At 52.3% G+C, this 21,866-nt stretch overlaps 9 protein-coding genes across 9 annotated transcripts; 5 read left to right on the top strand and 4 right to left on the bottom strand.

The window, feature by feature from the left end:
• Positions 1–2,449: 2,449 nt before the first annotated feature.
• On the bottom strand, positions 2,450–3,441 carry M409DRAFT_20799 (uncharacterized protein; the record flags this gene model as incomplete). The annotated part of the gene is made up of 3 exons (XM_033805557.1): positions 2,450–2,992; positions 3,054–3,150; positions 3,206–3,441. The coding sequence occupies 3 exons, from the start codon at positions 3,439–3,441 to the stop codon at positions 2,450–2,452; spliced, it is 876 nt and encodes a 291-aa protein (XP_033669671.1).
• A 1,611-nt stretch (positions 3,442–5,052) lies between these two features.
• On the bottom strand, positions 5,053–9,285 carry M409DRAFT_20798 (uncharacterized protein; the record flags this gene model as incomplete). The annotated part of the gene is made up of 6 exons (XM_033805556.1): positions 5,053–7,891; positions 7,966–8,024; positions 8,074–8,346; positions 8,398–8,685; positions 8,733–8,786; positions 8,839–9,285. 6 exons carry the CDS (start codon positions 9,283–9,285, stop codon positions 5,053–5,055), a joined length of 3,960 nt encoding a protein of 1,319 aa, XP_033669670.1.
• A 765-nt stretch (positions 9,286–10,050) lies between these two features.
• M409DRAFT_20797 (uncharacterized protein) lies at positions 10,051–11,437 on the top strand (the record flags this gene model as incomplete). Its single annotated transcript, XM_033805555.1, has 3 exons — positions 10,051–10,629; positions 10,679–11,210; positions 11,262–11,437. 3 exons carry the CDS (start codon positions 10,051–10,053, stop codon positions 11,435–11,437), a joined length of 1,287 nt encoding a protein of 428 aa, XP_033669669.1.
• A 57-nt stretch (positions 11,438–11,494) lies between these two features.
• M409DRAFT_20796 (uncharacterized protein) lies at positions 11,495–12,054 on the bottom strand (the record flags this gene model as incomplete). Its single annotated transcript, XM_033805554.1, has 2 exons — positions 11,495–11,806; positions 11,854–12,054. The coding sequence occupies 2 exons, from the start codon at positions 12,052–12,054 to the stop codon at positions 11,495–11,497; spliced, it is 513 nt and encodes a 170-aa protein (XP_033669668.1).
• A 1,650-nt stretch (positions 12,055–13,704) lies between these two features.
• On the top strand, positions 13,705–15,528 carry M409DRAFT_65185 (uncharacterized protein; the record flags this gene model as incomplete). Its single annotated transcript, XM_033816404.1, has 3 exons — positions 13,705–13,982; positions 14,127–15,355; positions 15,410–15,528. The coding sequence occupies 3 exons, from the start codon at positions 13,705–13,707 to the stop codon at positions 15,526–15,528; spliced, it is 1,626 nt and encodes a 541-aa protein (XP_033669667.1).
• Positions 15,529–15,614: 86 nt separating this feature from the next.
• M409DRAFT_52791 (uncharacterized protein) lies at positions 15,615–17,155 on the bottom strand (the record flags this gene model as incomplete). Its single annotated transcript, XM_033812174.1, has 2 exons — positions 15,615–16,590; positions 16,641–17,155. 2 exons carry the CDS (start codon positions 17,153–17,155, stop codon positions 15,615–15,617), a joined length of 1,491 nt encoding a protein of 496 aa, XP_033669666.1.
• A 1,322-nt stretch (positions 17,156–18,477) lies between these two features.
• M409DRAFT_36243 (uncharacterized protein) lies at positions 18,478–18,962 on the top strand (the record flags this gene model as incomplete). The annotated part of the gene is made up of 2 exons (XM_033810523.1): positions 18,478–18,723; positions 18,804–18,962. The coding sequence occupies 2 exons, from the start codon at positions 18,478–18,480 to the stop codon at positions 18,960–18,962; spliced, it is 405 nt and encodes a 134-aa protein (XP_033669665.1).
• A 230-nt stretch (positions 18,963–19,192) lies between these two features.
• On the top strand, positions 19,193–20,137 carry M409DRAFT_20792 (uncharacterized protein; the record flags this gene model as incomplete). The annotated part of the gene is made up of 1 exon (XM_033805553.1): positions 19,193–20,137. One exon carries the CDS (start codon positions 19,193–19,195, stop codon positions 20,135–20,137), a length of 945 nt encoding a protein of 314 aa, XP_033669664.1.
• A 496-nt stretch (positions 20,138–20,633) lies between these two features.
• On the top strand, positions 20,634–21,684 carry M409DRAFT_65182 (uncharacterized protein; the record flags this gene model as incomplete). The annotated part of the gene is made up of 2 exons (XM_033816403.1): positions 20,634–21,364; positions 21,636–21,684. 2 exons carry the CDS (start codon positions 20,634–20,636, stop codon positions 21,682–21,684), a joined length of 780 nt encoding a protein of 259 aa, XP_033669663.1.
• Between the last annotated feature and the right edge of the window lie 182 nt (positions 21,685–21,866).

The raw sequence follows: 21,866 nt of genomic DNA, 5'->3' as shown, positions 1-21,866 counted from the left end.
CGCGGGGAAGGTTGAATGGAAGAGTGATCGAGGCGTTCGAATCAAGTCCTTCAGCACCGAAAAGCATCGTTGTCGGTGATCAGCCATAGCATTCGAAGCGGTGTGGTCTTGTTGGCCGTTATCTCATCATCATGGTGACTGGAGTCCTTGCCGCACAAAGTAGACATCGGAATCGTGGGAGGAGCTGTCAGCTTGTTTGGTCGTAGTCATACGAGAAACCTTCCGTTTCCCAGAATGTCGTCGATGCCACGCTGGACGGAGGGAAGAGCTGGGCTGCAGTAGCGAACGGCAAGGGTGGATTCATGGTCAGAAGAGTCCCCAGTCCACCGCCGTCAGCTCACACGGTGGCGGCGGTGATGGTGACCGAGATGCTGAATACGAACATCTTTCCTTCGAAGTAGACTCTCTGCTACTCCACCAATGTCGAACCCGAGTGATAGACAGCAGCCTTCTCGGCATGATGATGTGTAGGAGCGAGTCTCGCCCTCGCAGCGAAAACTGCTACCCAAGACAGGAAATTGAGGATGTTGGTCTGCAGCATACATCTTGAATCGTCACATCGATATTGCTTTCGTACCTTGTTGTCTTCTGTTTCGTTCCTGCGCAGCCTCAGCTTCTCCTCAAGAAGCTTCACGCGAGCGGTCGGCTCTGATGCTCATCCTACCCGAGCTGCATCGGTGTTGCCGATCTGACGGGGATCATGTAGGTGCGCAGGAGTTGCTCCCAATCAGAGAACGCTGCCCATGTTGCTCAATGTTCTTGCTGATGCTGGTGCTCTCGCGAGGCTGTGATGTTGCGGACGTCGATGAGATAGAAGGTGGGTGGGCCAGTCGGTTTTCAGGGGTAGCTCGAAATGTGATGAAGGTGACGAAGCGTTGGCACCTACCGAGTTGTGCGGAGTTCGTTGATGTATTGGTACATCAACTTTTACATTCATTTGCAGAATGCTTCTCTCGAGGTTGCCGATGGCAGCCCGTAAGATGTAAGACCTTCGTTCTTGACTTACAGATGTCTTCATGACAAGATCTTGTGCGTGGCTACGTGTGTTAAACGCAGGTATACATCCTTTGATTTGCGTTCTTCTGGTCGAAGAATACTGGGTTGTAGTGGACACAAAGCGCCACCGGGCATGCTGGCAAAGATGCCCCAGCTTGTTCAACCCATCTTGCTTGAGTTGACGTTGAAACTGACCCACCCTTGGATGTGTAGTTCACATCGACGTTACCTTTGTGGCATCGTCCGTCAAGACCTGCAACTCGAGGTCTTTACCCTCGCAAAGCTCTGAATCAAGATTCGTAAGGTTTGGACGTAGGAGTCCCTCAGGGACGAAAAGCTGGTAGGCGGGAGGGAGTTATGGTACCCGATATTCAGGAGTCTTTGCCCATTTCGGTATTCTTGCTCAGCTCAGGGAACTACGAGACAACTCAGTTTTGCACTCTTGAGCCGTACCTGAAGCCACTTCACGAAATGCGGTCGCCGGGAGATGTCGTGGCTACAAGCCCTGTGTATTGTTCACCAAGCTGGAGTGTTGCTTTGCCAGATGTCGCGCCAAGACTGTGCCAGTACAGGTGAGAAGCTGAGCAAAGCCTGGTTGACGGCGGGCTCGGCGAGTCCTTGGACAAGTCTGACGGTAGCGTGGCCTTGGGCGTGGTCGTTGACAAGAGTCTGGGAAAAGAAGTTTCCATATGTCGTCAAGGCGGCGTGGAGACATGGTCTGCCAAGTCGGGGGTGTAGCCGGCAGGAGCAGAGAAGTCGCTCGGTGCACCAGAGAAGAGCCAAGAATCTGCAATGTTTGCTCTCCCGCTGGCAATCTGCCAGCTTCCAAACTGACTCATCTTCCGTTCAATCTCTCAATGTTGCACTGCGAAGCTAAGGCGGCGAAGTCTCTTCCAGTAGCTTGGACCTTTCTGCACTGGCGTAGACAGCCAGGAAGATGATCAGGTTCAGAGGCGAGTGTTCCAGGTGGGCGACTTGTTTGGTGGTGAATCTCCCGAAGTACATTGGTGGAGTTTTGGGGCAAAAGTGCGACGAGGCAGACTGCCGATGAGCAGATAATATGAGCCCAAAGACTTCGAAGAGGCTTTGGAAGTATGGCACTTGCAAAGGTCTTTGGGTTCGTGGAGTGAACGGTCGTGACTTCTTCGGTTGAGGTCTGTTGAAGTCGAGAGCTGGTGCGGTCTTGAGCAGGTATCACTCAAAGTGGTGGCTGTGCTTGGGTGCGAGATTGGCATGCCTTCTTGGACGCCTGTTGGAATGCTCTCTTGGGCGCCTGTTTGAATGCCTTGCTGGAGGCCTGCTTAACTGCCTTCCTGAACGCCTGCTTGACGGACTTCGCTTCAAATGCCTTGTTGGACGCATCCTTGAATGCTTGCCTGGCTGCATTCGCTTCAAGTACCTTTGTGGATGCGTGCTTGAAGCTTTCTAAGGACTTTGCCTGAGCAGAGTTTTCCTATTGGAATCGGCCAGAAATCACCAGATAGAACTTGGCAAAAAGGAGAGGGGAAAATGGTGGAGAGAGGGAGAGTGCGTTGGTGATCAGTGGCTTCACTGGCCGCGACCACGACCGCGACCACGAAAGCTGATCACCACGTCCACGGGCAACGCCGGTATCGCCAGGACCACGAGCACTACCACCACTCACACGATTCCAGGAACCGCGGTCGCAATTGGCAGCGCCCAAGAATGAGAAACCGCTGCCCGTGTTGCCACAAGAGGCACCAGCGCTGGTGGCGATACCGCGGGACGGGTCGTCGATGGCACGAGGGCTTTCATCGCGAGAAGTATCCAAATCGGGGTCCTCCTCTTCATCTGCGAGCTGTCTCGCCATGTCTTCGTCCCCGTGCGCGACGCCCTTGTCGTACGCCAGTCCCTCTCCACCCCCGAGATGCGACCCCTGTTGATGAAGGCTCGACCCGACCCCAACGTGGTTGCTGCGGACATCCATAGTTCGAGCTGCCAGAGCATCGACCACAGGCTCGCTTTCTCGGAAAGCCTGTCACAGTGTTAGCAATGAACAAAGATTGTGATGCGAAGACGTAATGAAGGCATCTTACTTCTTGCCGAATCCTCTCTCGCTCGGCACTTGAGAGCACCAGCTCGTGCTGATAATCCGATGCCATCTTCCCATGCTTATCATAGAAGCGGTCTCTCCTTCAGAACTGGGCACAGTGTCCCGTTCTCTTGTGGCCGCTGGCCTTTGACATACGTCGCGGCATGGACTTTGCTATGACAGTGCATGCACTGCTGGAAGCAGAAGCTCCATTGGTGACCGGCTTTCCCGCAATGCAGGCATTTGCCCACGAAGAATTTCTTCTCCGCGGGGCGCTCTTGGTCTTGTTGGCCTTTCTGGCCTTTCTGGCATTTCTGGCCTTTCTGGCATTTCTGGCCTTGGTCTTCGTAGTGGTCATCTTCGTGACCGCGTTTTCCGAGTATGGAATCCATTTTGCTAGTATCAAGTCAGCGTCTGCACGCGTTTCGGGCGCAATACTCACAATTCTGATGTTTGTCGTTGGAGAGCGAGAATTGGTCGGCTACCACGATGTTTGGCAAAGCTGGCGTGCCAAGGCCCTAGCGCCGAAATTCTACAAACGAGGAAGGAGCAAAATCAGAGCAAGACCGCTGAGCTTTCACGGCAAGAGATTTTTCCAAAGTATCAATCTAGGCGAGGCTCGATGAAGTCGATCTCATGAGTAGCTGACGCCTCGTCAGTGTGCGCGAGGATCTGCGCATGTGGATACGTTTCCAGTCAAGACCTAGAATTGCCAACCACGACCACCACCATGTCATAAGTTCTTAGCCATCTGCTTATCGATCCGCTCTAAAACGCGATAGTTTGCTTCCCAATCCTTTGATTGTCCCCTTGATTGCCGATTGTCGAACCGATATTTTGGAATTTTCCAGGTGAGGCCTTGGATGCTAAAAGCCCGACCATGCTTGGAGTATCTTCCGCGAGTGGGGCTTTGCCAGAGATCGTCAAATCCTGCGTCTGAATCCACTGACCGTCCGACTGATTGTAAATTTGTGACCCAAGGTTGTAGAACTTTGGAATGTGGTCAACCGTCTGGCCTTTCGGAGTTTCCGTAGCTTCATTGTTGCATTCAGGCTCTGACTTTAGCCTGTCGTCTGTATCTCGAGTGCATCTGCTTGTGAGACTGTTGGCAGTGCTCTGGAGGCGTACCACATCGTCCCGACTTCTGATGAAACTATAATGATGGAGGAGCTGTAGCTGTACAGTGATTGACTTGAAAGCTTCCTGGACTTTTCGTTGCTTGCCTGGCCGGGCCGTCTTCACAGCTTGAGACCATCTGCGCAATACAGAATCCGTCGGACGGGGTAGCAAAGATTGGAAGCAGTTTTGGATCGTTTCAGCATCGTGTCGGCAACATTCGAGTGCAAGCTCCACATCCTTTCCCCCATTCCAGGAAGTCTGCACGACGATCTCTTGCTTCGCCTCTTCCAATAGCCGTAGAACAAGCGGTAGACTTGCCGCCACGCGCTTGAGTGCTTCGTGTAGACCTTGTGAATCTTGAGAAGCTTGGTAGATTTTTGTGGTGGCTTCAATAATGGATATGACACTAGATATCGCACCCAGAATCACAACAACCTCGGCTCCTGACATAACGGCACTAGGGTTGAAAGAGTCTGTTGCTGTTGAATGCAAAGAGTGAGAGATGGAGGGCGAAAGCAAGCGAAGAGAGGATGAATAGACGAGGAAGAGATGAGACAAATATGAGTCGCTATCAGCGGCTGCACTGCCGCAGCTCAGCCTCAAAGGAACGGGGCGTCTCGGCAGCCTCATATGTACGCCGTCGGTTCCCTCCAATGTCCAATCAACTACCTTGGAAGACTAGTGACTAGGGCTGCAAAGCCCATCATAGCCGCGAATATGTGTGAACTGCACGACGATCGCAGTTTTGTGCCGATTCGGTATTGGGCAATTCTCACCGGCAGATTGTTGACATTGGACTTCTCACTACCTTCGATCTCATACAAGTTGCGTGGAAGCCGCCGTAGATATAGCTCAAGCTCCGCGACTACTTCAACTAGGAACAACTACTGACTCTTTGCGGCATACTTTGATAGCAACCTGACAATATCGCTATGACCCCCGGCTCGTGCCCATGAAGATGGTGTCATTCCGCTCTCGTCCGCCAGATCGATGTCGACGCCTTCCGTATGCAAAAGCTGCCACACGAGCACATCATTTCCTCGCTCTGACGCAAACGACAGTGCGGTACGACCTTCCGCAGATACGGTGTTGATGGCGAATGTCCTTTCGTCAATCAACGAGCTTGCGATTCGACTAGCACCCCATCTGGTTGCGAGTATGAACATTGCAAGGCCTTCGCTGTTCTCAAGACCTTGGCAGTGGAACGGAAGCAGCACCCGAGCATTTGCAACTCGCTCCGGCGGATCCAGTGTCCATGCGAGAGGCGACCAGCCATTTTCGTCTTTGGTGTCTGTACACGTATCGTCTTTCAATATCAGGTGCTTGAGTATGGCTGTGTTCGAGCGTTGAGCAGCATGCGAAATCGCGTTCCTCCCACTGTTGTCTTCATCTGAAACCTGGACATTGCTTTTGTGCAGTAAAAGTCTTACCAGCTCTAAGTTTGACGATGTGACGGCATACATGAGCGGCGTCCAGCCTTCGCTATCCTTTTCGCAGCCGCCTGATCCGTACTCGAGCTGCTTCTGTGCCCAATCTCTCGGGTCTCTTTTCCCGGTCCGATGATGAAGAAGCAATACCTTGGCAATTTCCACGAGTCCATATTCGCATGCCCACGATAAAGCGGACCTGTTCTTGTTGTCCAGGTGTCCAGCGTGCGTTCGCTTGTCGGACAACAACTTCCGCACAGCTGGAACAGATTCTGAATAAACCGCCTCGATCAGAGCCGTCCTCCCCATGCGACCTGTAAGATTGGGATCTGTTTCATCCCTTGCGAGAATTTCGGATATTACGTGCAGATGACCCTGCGCTGCAGCAAGAGATAGTGCAGTACGTAACCTTTCACCACGCTGATTGACCGCGAAAAGATTAGATCTCAGCAGGCACTGCACGCATTCAAGATGGCCCTGCTCCGACGCAGCTGCTAGGGGTGACTTTCCATGGGTTTGTGTGTCTTGCACGGAAGGAGACGTGACTGGCAGTAAGATCTTTAAGACATCTGCATGACCGTTTCTTGCTGCCCAGTAGATGCCGTCGCCGCAGGTGATGCTATCTTGTTCCAAGGTGAGGGCTGCAACAGATGTGACGTGCCCAAGGAGACAGGCCAGGGTCAAAGGGTCTGGTTGCGAGGGAAGTTCGCTGAAAGTGGTGTCCACATGGCAGAGGTAATGGTACCAGTTTTCTTGCTTGTCCGCGGAATAAAGTTCAAGCGCTGACTCTTGCAATGCTTGCAACGAGTTATTCTGGCATTTTGCAAAATGCATATGCCAGAACCTTGCGGCGTAGTCAAATAGTTCGAATCGATTCGCCGCCGCCAGCAGGGCGTCTCTGGATAATTCGGCGGGCTCCTTGAACAAATCCCCCATTATGCCATGGGCTTCATCCTCAACGATTGCCTTCTGCAGGAAATGCACTCTCTCGGGTGAAATTGGGGTTTGCGGAGATTGATCCTGGAAAATGTCAAATTGAAAGTCCTCCAGAAGCAGATAACGGGTGGTTGCCTGCGCAACGATATTGTGGGATTCTGCTTCACTCCTGTCGCGGTCTAGAATGAACTCTTTCAAGGTGTGATGTACCAGCGCGAACTGTCCGTCTCGAATGTTGACCAAACCCGCGAGAAGCTTTTCCACGAAATTCTCATCCGCCAAAGAAACATCTCCCCGCAGCTCCGCAAGAGACTGATGCTCGTCTTGTATTGAGATAATGGCATTCAACTCCGCGACATTGAGACGCCTGTTGCTTGCCGAAATTGTTCTCAACACTTTAATTGCTGCATCGAAATCCTGCTTGGGAATAGCGTTCAGGATAGTGTCGTATATCTGTGTGAGGCCTGAAGGAAACGCATTTACTATCTGAAAGATGTCATCGTTCGCTGCTAATCGTCGTTCGTGGAGTACAGAAAGCGTCAACGAGATCCAGAGGAAAGTCGCTTCTGATCTGTTCTTCAAAGCTGTCTCCAGGGCTTCCCTTTTTGGCTCTGGGCACCGGTGATCTTTGACAAGATTCATAACATGCTCTTCAATATGCCTGTCCACGTCGGACCTGATGCATGCGGCCTTGTCTTCTAATTTCAAGCGCGTAGCTGAGCTGAGGTCAGTTGGAAAAGCCGACGCAGCTGCGCTATGTGTACGGCAGGTAACTAAAATCTTGACGTTGGCCATACCGCCTAGCGTAGTCAGACCAAGCAGATCTCGAATCAAGATCTTCTGATCATCAGGATTGCATTCGTCCAAGGCGTCGATGACCAGCCAAAGAGTACGAGTCCGCTTGTGAGTTGCCAGTTTCGAGAAGAGCCGCCAAAGTCGTCTTGAGTCGGAAAGAATCGCCGGGTCTGCATTGAACTCCTTTTTTACTATTCGCGTCAACTTACGCCGCACGGTAATGAATTGGTAGATCAAACTTCGGAACAGATTGCATAGATTGGATTGTTCCTGGATAGTGCCGTCGAAGAAGTACCTACAAGTTAGTGATTCCGAGTCCAAAGTTGCCCGTAAGGCTTCAGTGACATGGAAGGATAACACCGACTTTCCACAACCAGCGTAACCACTCACAAGCAAGGTATGAGAAGAGCTGGCGGTTCGCCAATTGCTGTAGGTAGGATCACTCTCAACCCAGCCGAGGGTGCCTGGGGTATGGTCGGCAATATGTGACTCTCGTCCGAATAACGATATCGCATCGTGTCTCGTGTTAGGAGGCGGCGACGCCGGTAGAAAACAGTCCAGGCACCTTTGCTCCTCTTCAGTTAATGCTTTAATCTAGTTAGCCGCATCAACGGAAGAAGGAATTAGACACCACAGTACAGTGTTCGGAACCACTCTCTGACGTTAATGTGTTTGAGTGTCGCGGAGATGCATTGCCACTAGGACTCATTAGCATCGTGCATTTCGAGATTCACCACTTGTTGAGACATGCAGGTAAATGTTCTGCGTCTGCACGTGAATGATGCCTTGCTGTGCAATGCTGCTTGACGTATTCGCGAATCTGACATCTGTAGGGTCGTGCAAGTAGGTGCGAGTCGCTAGCTCGAGCAATTCCCAGATTGTGTGCTGGATTACTTTCCCAACGAGATCACGAACTTCTTTGCGGGACCCTAGTGTTTGACACATCTCGTGATGATCGACGGGTAGGGCGATAGGTTGTTCGGCGGTACTGCTGATGGTCGCAGCCGACTTATCAACGATCTGACATCTCAGCATCCTCTTGAGCAAGGCTTTGGTACATGTGTGGCTTACAATATAATCGACTGGAGCTGTCACGCATTCTTCGTAGAAGGAGGACATGTGCAGAGCGCTGCTCCGGCGCGCGAACTCGTCCGAAGCAGCAGAAAGATCAGCGGCCTTCTTCTTTATGCTAGCATGGACATTGGCCTTGAGTTCGCCATGATAGACGGTGGTCAAGATGTTGCACAGAACGGTAGGAAAATCGCATAGGGCGCTCGACTGATGTGGCGTCCCAAAGAAGATGATTCCCTTTATGCTGTTCCCCCTTCTGGCTCCAGTGGCTTGGCCAAAACAGAAGGCCTGTGTAAGAGTCAGCTGCCGGTCAACAGGGCCCAATCGAGACCGACCTTTTTCGCCAAAATCCCTCCCATGCCATGACACAGGAGCAGGACGAGGCCCTTCTGATGTGACACGCGTTAGCGCTGGCGGTCTCCGTGGCCTTGGCTGCCTCACCGAACTTCCATGAGTCGCGTCTGCGAGCCTCAAAAGCTCTTCGGCACAGCGGTCGACTTGCCCAGTGTCGTTCCTGACAAGGACGTCCCGTGGATAGTCAAAGTAGAACACGAGGTCGAACGCGGCACACAGCCAGGAATCACGAATCCCTTGTTTGCCGCCAGCCAGGCCATGATCGCGAAGACCTGGGATGACGATGAGGCTGATGTTCGAGCCCGCACTCAATTCACTCGGTCGCTGGCGGCTGATGGAGACTAGAGAGCACTTGTAAGAGGCGCCGCCGACGGGGAGAGGGGCCAAGTCGTTCACGTTTGGGCTTTGCCTGCCGGTAGAGTTCTGCGCGATCGGCTCTTCCTCTTCCTCCCGTCCGCGGGCCGTGGACCACCGCTCACTCGCGGCGCCGCGCGACGAGCGCAAGGCGTCCTTGAATCTTCTGGTCAACGACATGGATGCATCTCCCGCGAAAGACCACGGCGATGAGCCTTGGACGAGAGAATTGCTTTCCTGTGCCGCGTAATGACGTCACCGGCCCAGCTAATATCTCTTCAGCGGACGTACATGTATTTACAGCACAATGGGCTACTGCTTAACAAAACTAAATGTTCCACGGCAGTGCACTAGGTGACTTACAGTAATTCCAGCCACCATCACACGGATTTCGTGATATCTATCTTGAGTAGAGGCGTCCACTACCTGGGTTAGCCCATCCTGGTTGGGGTGGAAAGCTCAACAAGCGTTGTACGAGTGTATACACAGTCTACTGGAGCGTTACCTACGCTGCTCCATATGGCTTGCATTGTAGTCTGTGATCTCTACGCTCTACCTTACAGAGCCTTCGCTGGCGTCTGACCAACATGTAATGCTGGCTCTCTTGTCGGTACATCGGCATCGGGACCACGCATCCTTCCAAACCTTCACCTTGAATGTCGAACGCACGCGAGCGGCACATTATGCAGCGTCACTCAATACGCAGGTACCGCATGCATCTCCTCCACATTCTACGACCAATCTGGCTGGACATACCCCGGAATGGGCCATTCAATGCTCCAGGAGGAGCCAGCACCGCTATTGCAACATGACGGACGAAAGGCATCCGCGAAGAGTCGTCCAGGGTAGCAGCGGCCAGTTGATGGACGTTTGGTACAGGCTCATTTATTTGTTCCTCCCCTCTCTTTTATGTGGCTTATCATCCCGTCCCATTTCACGAGCAAGATGAGGTTCCTCGCCCTAATTGCGTCCTGCGTATACCTCGCATCTGCCAAGATCCTTCAAAATGGTCAAGTACGGATCACAGACTATCCAGATACGACGATTCCATCCATCGCGGGCCACAACAGCTCCTGGAGAACTTATCCACGGAATGCCCGCGAGCTGTCATACAAGGGACGATGGGACGACAACTATATCTCTTGGTGGACTGCTCCGGGCCTGAAGTTCGGATTTCAGGGATCTCAAGTTGCGGTCGCTTTCGGGAACAATACCTCCCCCGAAGTACTCATCGCATACCGAGTAGGCGGACTCGATTGGCAGCTCACAAACGTCTCAGCTGGCACAACACATCTTCTGGCCGACTCTCAAGCCACCGGGTTCGATAGTGGCACTACTCAGACCTTCGAAGTTCGAGTGACCAACTGGGACTACGGAGTGCAGATCCAGAATGTATATGTCGCCAGCGGACGTCTGGTTCAGATCCCTGATTTCAGACGTAGAATCGAGATTGTGGGTGATTCTCTCAGTGCTGGACAGTACGCTACTCTGGAAGGCATCGCAAGCTACTCATGGGGACTCGCAGTACGTGTGAACATTCATCGCAGCCTCACTGTACTGACCTTTCCTACAGTACGGACTTGGAAACACTGAATTCAGTATCACAGCCTACCCAGGCATGTGCGCTTACGATGGGAATGGCGGATACTGCTATGGTGGTGGACCTCGCCAACGCGGTCAAGAGCACCAATGGTTAAAGGTGTCTGACAATAGCGAACGCGCAGTGGCCATGTATGGGAACAGTAAGAACACCATCCATGTCATGAAGAACGAAGGCTCACTTTCAGACCCGCCAAACTACAATTTCCGCGCCCACCCTCCAGCCGACATCACCATCATCAATCTAGGTGCCAACGATTCCGGGCAAAATGTCTCGGATGAGCAATTCTTCAACGCATATACGAAGCTCATCGACGAGATTCGTAGACAATGGCCTCGCACGCAGTTTATCATCTTAAACTTGTGGCACTTCACACAGAGTGGCAGCACCTGGATTACAGACTCGCCGCTCGACAATGTCATTCAGAATGTCGCCCGGCACTACAATCGAGGCTCTTTGAACGAGAACGGTGGGCAAGGGATCGTTCACTACTTCAACACGACAGGTAGGATGAATGACTCGCTATGACCGAACAGTCTGACTGACATTTTCCAAGGCATCCTCGAACACAACGACATCTCTCCGGCCGGCCACCCAACCGACGTCGCTGATGTGAAACTTGCGAGCCATCTCATGCAGTACATTAAGCTGGTGTTCGGATGGGATTTGGAGCAAGAAGGACCTGAAGTCCAGCACCAGACGACGTACTGGAACGACGAAGTCAACTACTAAAAAGCGAATAAGTCTGCCATACTTAATCTGCAGAAGAGATATCTATGACTCCTCCATCTAGCTGTCAAGACCAGGGCAGTTCTCGCTGTACGAGTCCGTAATCTCCTTGTACTTCGGTGGGTCAACCCAGATAATGTCGAAGCGGTCATCTGGATAATCTGGGGCGTCCTTGTCGCCCAATTCCTTCACAATGTCGTGAAGGGCATCATGCTCCCAGCAGATAAGGATGTTGCCATCGCCATCAAAGTCATCAACGGCATCTGCCACGCAGTCTTGGTCGTCACGATCGCAGTGATGGTCGATGGTCAATCCCAAATCTTGAGACAGCGGGTAGACGGTGTCGTAGGGTCGTTTGCGAGAGCCATCGGACTGGAGAGTGTGAGTTACAATATCCAAGAGATGTCATTACTGATTACCTTGTAGTCTTGAGTCAGAATATATTCAATGTCATATCCTGAGCTTGTCCCAAAGACATTTCGCAGGCATTGGGCACGCTGCATTCCTTGTGCGTTCAGTCCATTGCCGCTGTCTGGTTTTTCGCCATGTCGGATGAGGTAGACGGTTGGCTTAGCAACCGCCAGAGCGATGATGCTGAAGAATGCGAGGGAGGTCTTCATGTTGAGTTGTGCTGTCTTGAGGGGATTGCTGACATGTGAAGAGATATTCTGGCGGAAGTACGACCCAATTTATATATCTCTTTCCTTCTCGACCCCATGCGTACAACACACGCTGATCCACCAGCCTTGCCAGGAACTACTGCAGAGGTGTTCTTTGTCCTTTCCTCCTTTCAGGCCAAAACTCCGTCCACCTGTCCATCTAGTCTTGCTTCTACCGAACAACACTTTCCTCATCCATAGCATGATCGTCGCTGCATTTGATAAACAAAGAAGCTCTGTGGCCAACTGAGGATTAAGCACAAGGACAAGCGAATTGCTTGGTGTGGGTGGTGTGCATAGAAGGCGCGAAGAAGCTGTGGGATGGACGGATGATCGGCAGGGTCAAGCGTGCACATGTCGCGGCTGCGAGGTGTCATTCGAGCTGGAGAGCCAAAGCTTTTCGGCTAATGCAGGACGCTGCCGTCCATCTATTTCAAAGAACGATGGAGGTATTTTCTGGCGGCGAAAGTCTTGATGCAGAGACGTAATGAGTGTCTCCGGGGAGTTGCGTGGTGGGCGGCATACGAGTGGAAAGGATGGGGGTAGATGGGGCGTGAGCGAGAAGACAAAGAGTTGATATTGGATCTTCGACCTCAGAAACAGTGAGCACGCGACAATGTTCTAAGCCACATACACGAAGCTCGGAGGATGATCTCCTGCCAGACAGTTCTACCTCACCTCTCGAGTGGCTGTTCGTCGTAGTCGATGACCTGTTGAGAGCTGGGACAATGGCCAGAAGCTTGAAGAATGCTGTACCTGAGACGTTGAACAACGTTTGGAGTCATGAAAAAGAGCGTGAATCCTATGAGCCCGGATCACTGGTGTAGTATGAAGTCAGTAGGGCTGTTGACTTAAAAAGACGACACAGTCAACCGCACCGATCTATTTGATCTCTGAGCAGGCCCGCCGGTCATGTTCCTCGGGACCAGATTGCCCGACGACGAGACTGTGAAGATGTGTCTCGGTCAACAGGTACTGCTATGTCTCCTATCCAAAGCCTGCGGTCTCCCATCCTGGACGACATGAGCAGTTCAACAACGTTCTGTGCTCAGCGAGCATGATGTTGCCAGACTGTCACGACGCTTCGGAAGCTATGATGGCATGAAGCTAAACATGAACGCATACAGTTAAGACCCCTCTGCACATGAAATCCGGAGACTCCTGGCTCCCGCGGCAAGAAAGCGGAACCATCAAATCGCATGTGATTACGCCGTCCGTGCGCCACATACGATTTGCGACCGATCTACCATTGCAGATCCGGGGAAAGGATACGATTCAATCCGGGTCTTCAGAGAATGTATCTGCATCGTCAAGGAACGGACCTCCATAGTAGGGGAGAGCAGAAGCTTAAAAGAACCCCGGCCAGCGTTCTGTTCCGGTGGGGGTTCTTGTTTGAGCTGTGGCTCCTACAACGCATTGCTCAGCAAGGCGGAATATTGCGCGCCCAATGCCAACGACATTACTGTTTGAAGCGGAAACTGCTCATGAAATGTATTGCGCTCCCGGGATACGGGACCGGTAAAGATCCGCCGTTCTGGCTGTCATTGAATGTTATGACAACGAGTTCTTCGAGATAATAACACAGGCAATCACCTGGAAGAGTCAGCCAAGATGGCAGTGCAAGCGAAGAACCGGAACATCACACCTGCTGTAGGCTTTGATGACATACCAGGTCAACTGCCTGAAGGGACCATCCCAGAAGATGTCGACTACAACTTCGTCGCAGAAGACGCTATTGAGCAGCTAAACAACATAAGGCCGGACAACTTCACCAACAATGCTATTTGGAGGGACCTTCTTGCCCTGACACATACTCTGCGAACATTTAACAGCAAAGATTCGGTCTACTCTACCTTCCAAGCGTTATGCCAGGAGAAGAGAGTCTCACGGTTCGAGTGAACGTCGTCTTCTCCTCGCCCATCTGGTCTAAATTGGATTGATGTTGACTTTACGTTCAATACTCAACATCAAGACCTCCCAGCCCCAGCCGCCGGCATCTTGTCCTGCCTGCAATGTCGGGACGGCGTGTGGAGGATCTGGATGTTGAGGACGTGGCTTGAGTCTTTCCAAGGACATGGACACCCGGATGAGGCTCAGGCTGGCATAACTTCTCAAAAAGACGACATACTTGGAGCCGCCATCATCGGTGGCGGACAAGCTGGTCTCGCGGTTGCTGGTCGTCTCCAAGCTCTTGGTGTAAGCTACATTGTCTTCGAGAAGAATGCCCGAGTCGGAGACATCTGGCGGAAACGATATGATAGCCTGAGGGTGCATACTCCAAGAGAATACGGGCCACTACCACTAGGATGGCGTTTCCCAGGAGAGGAAGATATCATGCTTCCCGCGAAAAGGATGGGTGATGGCCATGAGGCGTGGGCGGAAGAACATGCCGTCAACATTCAGACTGGTACTGAAGTGATAGAGGCCAGATGCAAAGAGATCGAGAGTGTTTGGACTATCAGAACGAAAAGCGTACATGGTGAAAACATCTTCAAAGCCAAAAACCTCGTCCTCGCCATCGGTCCAGGCCTAACACAACCGGTGTCTCCTTTCTGGGCAAGTCCATCCAACATCGCCGCCAGCGGCTTCAAAGGTGACATCTTCCACGCTTCTGGATGGAAATCCGCCAAACCGTGGTTCGGCAAACGGGGCATCGTCATTGGCGTTGCCAACACAGGACACGACATCGGCGAGGACATGGCCAACGCTGGGATGGACACGACAATGGTGCAGCGAGGCCCGACGTTCGTGTTGCCTGTTGAATGGCTGCATGCAGCTTTTGCGCCTGACTATAACCTCGATAAGGAGACGAAAATTGCGGATCAGGAGCAAGTAACGATTCCAAATAAGATCGCGAGGAATATGACGAATATGATGGTCCAGGGCCTGATCAAAACTCACTCCGCCCGCTTCGACGCCTTGGAAGATGTTGGCTTTAAAGTTGACCGCGAGGGCGATCTCTTCTCTTGTCTCTTTGAGCGGTTCGGCGGCCATTACATCGATCACGGGGGTTCAGCCAGAATCGCTAAAGGGGACATAAAAGTCCAGTCTAAACCTGTGAAAGGTCTGTATGCAGAAGGACTGGAGTTTGAAGATGGTTCGAGAATTCCTGCGGATTTGATCGTGCTGGCTACCGGGTTTAGTCATGATTTCAGAGCGCAGGCAGGAAAGATTATAGGCACAGAGGCAGCGGGGAAGATGGATGAGTTTGGCGGGTTGGATAAAGAAGGCGAGATGAGGGGGTTTGCTAGGCCGAGTGGTCGTGAGTCGAACAATCGTCTGATACTCTGGGACCTTCGCTGACCTTGTTTGCTAGATCCCAACTTGTATTACCACGGCTTTGAGGTAAGGGCCAGTCGCTATTGTTCGAGGTTCATTGGGCTTGCGATTCAGGCCGATGTCTTGGGCCGTCCATTGAAGCCGTACTTGAATTGAGAATGAGACAAGATAACGTGTTGAGCAAAGTAGGCGATTGTCGTTGCGCATATGCAGAGATCAAAGCGCAGTGCTGCCATTCGATCTCACGCCTGAGACGCCTTTGGATCCCGTTCCTGACACCACTTCTCCACCTCCTTCTGAAGCTTATCGTACGAATCGTACACAGTCTCCATCATCTCATTCACAGTCTTCCCCTGCACATCACGCTCAGCCGGTGTGATGCTCTCCCACACCTCCCTCATCAATTCCATAACCGCGAACTGCTGATTTGGTAGCCACGTCACAATCGGACTTCCACCAGTTGCAGTGGGATGGCTGCTGCGACGGATGATGTACTCGCGCGCGAACAGCCAGTGCCTCCAGCGGAAGCTGCGAACATGCTCGAGAAGACGCAAATACAACACTTTCGTCTGCAAGTCCTTGCAACAATAATCCTTCACGCCAATGTCTTCAGCACGCTGCCGTACGTATGTCAGGAAGTCCCGGTGAGGCTTTGGTCGGTAGTTGCGGAAGTCTTTCAAGATCTCGGTGAGAGGGTTCTGCGGCATTGGGATTTGAAGAAGGTGGTCAAGCAGAGGGATGATGCTGTCGTTGGCGCCGGATTCTCCACGAAAGTGAAGTGGCTGGTTGTCGTTGATCCCTTCGTAGACGACGCCATTCGGGAACATGGACTGGTTGGTAATTCCGAAGATGAACGTGCGGTAGCTGATGTAGTCCTTTGGTCGTGAGTGAGACCACATATTCTCCATAGACTGTTCGATGACGTGCATCGTGTTGAGTAGAAGCTCGAAGGAGTCGGTGACAGTCGAAGAGCCCGTGTCGGCAGCGACGGCATCGAGCATCTGGACTGCACCCTGAATGAGACCCCCGGTATGTCTGACCATGTCGACATGGGTGAGAATGAAGCCAGCTTCAGATGAATATGGATCAAGCCCACGCTCGAAGCCACGGATGAGGCGAAGGTTGTAGTACTGGTCGAAGCCAACATTTGCATCAGCGAAGCGGTAGTTGAACAAGCTGTATGCGGCAGCGTATGACATGAACGGAGGGATGTCGAGCCTGATGGGATGTTAGTGGAGGCAGGAGACATCACACTGTCAGAGACGTACAACTTCGCAGTCTTAACCAATGGTCCAGCAAGGCAAGCAGGTAGCTTCTCACGACCAAGACCGTAGCCTTCAAGACCCTTATTCCAACGTTCCCAACAAGGCTCAAGTAGGTAAGCGGAGGCTAAGAAGGAGTAGTCGCGAAATGCAGCAGTGACGGCGACGAGGTCTGGCTTGCCATCAAGGGCGACAAGGCTGTCGATGTCATTCGTGAGGTCGGGCAGGGCCTTCTTCTCGTCGATGGTCGGACCAAGCTGATAGGTAGCGAGCAAGCCTGGCTGGCCATCCTCCTTTACAATGGGCATCTCCTCGGCCAGCTGGGTCAATGGCTTGAAAGCGGCGGGGAGGTCGATCTGAGGCGTCTGCAATGGAAGGAAGCCATTCTGGGTGGTGATAGTGAACGGATCCAGAGAAGAGGGCAGGACAGCAGGATCAGAGTCGACGTGTGGGAACACAGCCTTCGTGCTCGACTGTGGTGGCTCGCTGTCCTGAGCAGCAGTGCTGAGGTAGGGGCTCATCGTGAACAAGGAGAAGGTTGACGAGGTTGGGACAGGGTAAGTGAATATGGCTTGGCGAGATCACGTGCAAACTTCAGAACACGTTGGATTGTTCGATCCCAACGCAGAAAGTTGAGGAAAAGGAAGAAAGCCAACTCTGGGGATTGCGACCGTATAAGTACTTTGAGGCCGGAATTGTTGCGGCCTCCAAATTCCCATCATATCAAGGAGTTCCTGAAGACGTGCTGTGATTCGCCCTGTGGCCGGAACGACGCCGTGGTGGGGAGGTGTGAGATAACCCAAGATCAGATCGCATAACCAGGAGGCAAGGGATGTTCAAGACGATCGAAGGAGCGTCCACCATGACTTCAAGGGCGATTCTAGGTGCAGTATACGTCGTCGTCGACCTGGGGAGCACCTGGGGCTCTGATTGGCCATATCTGACGGACTGTGGTCCGCAGTGACAAAGAGGTCTTTGTGACAAGGCAGATACTCAGGTGATGAGCCGATAGTATTGTGCTCGTACATCTCGACGTTATTCGAGTAGTCCTAATCATAAGGAAGATGCGGGGACTGAGGCCTGGGTGAGAGACTTTCTTGATCTTCTGAAATTGGCGGAAACGCTTTTTCTCGATTACGACAGATTTCAAGTAGCTCTGGGTCAAAAGAGCCTCTATCTGTTTTCATCGTTAGCTCTGTACAGGAGAGATGGGCCGATACCATACTGAAACGAAGATGTAGTCCGTTGACAAAGGCAAGGCTGCTCCAGAGGACATTTGGCTTGGCGTTTGCTGTCCATCACGGTGCTGGCCTCTGCTCTCAAGGTACCAACGCTTGCATCGTGGCTTCTTCTTCATCTCTTCTCACTTCTCATTCCATCTCGAGAATACCGTCCAGGACCAAGGAAGAAGACATGTCGTCGAAGGCCCTGCACGACCCGTTTTGGTGGAGACCGCTCCATCCGATCTCGGCACTTTTTCAGTACTTCGAACCTCATCGACACTCGAAATGAAAAACGTTGACCAAATCTTTGGCCTTTCCACGCATTAATCACGATACTTCAAGCAGAGTTCGATGTTGTGTTCGATGAAAGGGATACCTGAAAAGACGATGGATGTTGCTCCTCCCAACCTCGGTTGCAGCGCCAATGCCGATCCACCTCGCCAGCAACCACAGCCTCACAACCCTAGGGAAGGACACATCGTATTAACAACCCCTTCATGCTGAAATCTCGACTACATCTTCTCTCTGCCACCTTCAAGTTCAGGACGGCGACAGTCTCGAAATCGCCCAGTCTTCCTCCTTCCATCTCCAGCCAAGTCCTCTCGAAAGCTGTCAGCACAATGACCACGCGAACATCATCATGCCTCTGCAAATCAGTCCAAATCGAAGTCACCGGTACCGATAAAGGGGCTGTGCTGTGTCACTGTGCCAATTGTCAGGCCCAGAGTGGCAGTGCCTTCATGCACAATCACCGCTTCACCAAGTCAGACATCAAGTTCACCAAAGGCGAACATCTCGTCAAGAGATATGCCGACAAGAACACCAAGAGCGGTAATGAGCTCACAAGGGGCTTCTGTTCGAATTGTGTAAGTATCGTCGATGCGTATGCCCGAGTATAGAAGTGATGGTGAGGGAGGAATCGATTGCTGACAAGAATCTACGGTAGGGCTCTACGTTATTCTTGATGAATCCAGCGTTCAAAGGCTTAACCATATTGACTGCCGGTACGATGGATGGAGAAAGAACACAGCCATCAATGGAACTGTTTCCAGAAAACAAGTACCAGTGGCTTGGAGATGTGACGGGCAAGAGCTCGAAGCTTTGATGTTGATATACCACGACATCGAATCTTTGTACAAACACACATTCCAATCTAAAGCGTTCTTCACATGCTTCTAGCGATCTTTCTGTTTCCGGTGATTAGTAAATACATGTGAGTGAATGTTTAGTATTGTCCTTCCCAGCACTGACCACCTCAAAGCCCCACTTCCCTTTGACCTCACCCATCTTCAACTCACTTCCGCAGCATCCACCTCCCACAACCACCACATCACCATGGGCAAATACTCTGAAGACCCAGCATGGGCCGACGTCGTGCCTCTCCCCACCGACGAAGGCGGCCCAAACCCTCTCGCGGCAATCGCCTACAGCGATGAATACGGCGAAGCAATGTCCTACCTCCGCGCCGTCATGGCCGCCAACGAATTCTCTCCACGCGTGCTCGAACTCACCGACGATCTCATCGACATGAACCCCGCCCACTACACTGTCTGGCTGTACCGCGCGCAATGCATATTCGAGCTCAATTACCCTCTCGAAGAGGAGCTCGCGTGGCTGAATGAGACGGCTCTCGCACATCAGAAGAACTACCAGATTTGGCACCACAGAAACCTCATCGTGGACAAGCTTGGAAAGTGGCAGGGCGAGGCAGAGTTTGTGGAGCGTATGTTTGAGCTGGATGCGAAGAATTACCATGTCTGGAGCTATCGACAGTGGCTGGTCAAGAGGTTTGGATTGTGGGAAGAGGGGGAGCTGGAGTTTACGGAGAGGATGTTGGAGAAGGATGTGAGGAACAACAGTGCGTGGAATCATCGGTGGTATATTGTCAATGGGAGAGAGGCAGAGGGTGTCAAGGGTGTCACGGACGAAGGCATCAGGGCACGGGAGATTGAGTTCGCGAAGAAGGCTATTGCGAAGGCACCGCAGAATGCGAGCCCTTGGAGTTACCTCAGAGGCATTGTGAGGAGGAGTGGCATGCCACTGGCCAGTCTCAAGGAGCTTGTATCGCCATACGCGGATACCACAACCCCAGATGGTGTCCGGTCGAGCCATGCACTGGATCTTCTCGTTGACGTTCTCGCCGAGGAGGCTGATGGTAAGCAGAAGGCCAGAGATGCACTGGATCTGCTGTCGACCAAGTACGATCCGATCAGGAAGAACTACTGGGAGTATCGCAAGGGCCTGCTTGGAGATGTCGTCATTGCAAGCACTGCTGCTTGAGAGAAAGATGACGTCAAATTCTATTGGCGTTCAGGCTACTTCAAGATACCCCAATTGGACGACTTCATGCGGCGTTTGACCTATTAGACACATTGCTGGGAACACTATAGACTGAAACCCGTCTTTGATCATCATTCTCAGTGTGCCCGTTTCCACACAAGACTCGTCCAGCAACAGTCACATGCCCGAGTCTCAAAGCGCAGGACCTGCGCCTCCATCAACCCCAGGTGGTTACACGACCGGTGGCGCATATTGTAGCACACAGACGAATTTTGCGGCTGAGCATGCCTCAACATTCTTTTATGCGACACAGCCGCGCCGTAAGGTCGAATAAGCCGCCCAGATTACCAGCTAACAATGCTCGGCAATGCAAGCAGCATTTTCCGCACTTCACATTGAGTAGATCCTCAGCGAAAAGGCGACTGATTGTCACACTTCGATCTTCCTTGCATTTGTGGCGGACTTCGATTCCTCTGGACCACTGAACATCCAAGCCATGCGCCTGATCAACGTGCAGACTCTGGAGTTGGAGGAATTCGACGCAAATCCACCTCGCTACGCGATTCTCTCCCATCGCTGGGTTGGCCGGGAAGTCAGCTACGAGCATTATCCCGATCCGCAAACACGGACTGGCGCGAGTTTCGAGAAAATATCCAAATTCTGCGAGATCGTGCGTACGGGGTTCAAGATCTCTGGCCGAGTGCAAGAACCCGTAGCATGGGCGTGGGTCGACACCTGCTGTATCGACAAACGCAGCAGTGCTGAACTGTCTGAGGCGATCAACTCCATGTGGTATTGGTACTCGAACGCCGAGTTCTGCGTGGCCTATCTCTTCGATGTCGCAGATTCTGAGACCAGCATTTCCACCTCCGAATGGTTTCAACGCGGCTGGACTTTGCAAGAGCTGCTGGCACCCCGGAATGTCATTTTCTTTGATCAGGCCTGGGAGATCATCTCGGACAAGTGGGGTTGCTACGAGATTATTTGTGAGACCACGGGTATACCGCCAGAGAGGTTGCTGTCTGGCAACGCAAGACGAGCGAGCGTGGCACAGAAGATGAGCTGGGCTAGTGGTCGAGTCACTACTCGCAGAGAAGATCAGGCCTACTGTCTGTTCGGCCTCTTCGATGTGAACCTTCCCTTACTTTATGGAGAGCATGACCGAGCCTTCACGCGTCTCCAGAAAGCGATCGTCCTTCAATCCGACGATGAGTCCATCTTTGCATGGTCCTCACCTTTGGGGAACTTCTCTGGCATTCTCTCCAGATCTGCGGACAGCTTCAGCAAAGACAACCATGTCGTTCGATGCGACAATGACGGCAACAGATCGTTTCGAGTGACCAGCCAGGGCATCGAGGTGGAGACATCGCTGCTCAGACTGCCGGACTGCATGGGAGATGAAATCCGTCTTCTGATCCTGAACTGCGCTACCGTCCATGAAGAAGGTGCCAAACGGGTGCTGCTTGCGCTGAGACAGCTGGACTCGCACCGATATCAGCGGATACACGCACGTTACTTGGAATGGAAGAACATCTCGTACGAGATGATCGAGGAGGCCATGGGCGCTGGCGCCTGCACTCCAGATGATGCTACCAACATACTGATTCAAGACGACCGGTGGCTTGTGAGCCCCACGACCAGTCAGCAAGGAGGCACGATTGAAGACTATGAACTGCTGTAGGATAGTCGGCATTGAGCAAGTAACATACCTTGATAATGGCCACGTCCT

Source organism: Zasmidium cellare (assembly GCF_010093935.1).
Source record: "Zasmidium cellare ATCC 36951 unplaced genomic scaffold M409scaffold_11, whole genome shotgun sequence".
Taxonomy (NCBI): domain Eukaryota; kingdom Fungi; phylum Ascomycota; class Dothideomycetes; order Mycosphaerellales; family Mycosphaerellaceae; genus Zasmidium; species Zasmidium cellare.
Note: the sequence above shows the minus strand (reverse complement) of the source record. Positions and strands in the feature narration are given on the sequence as shown.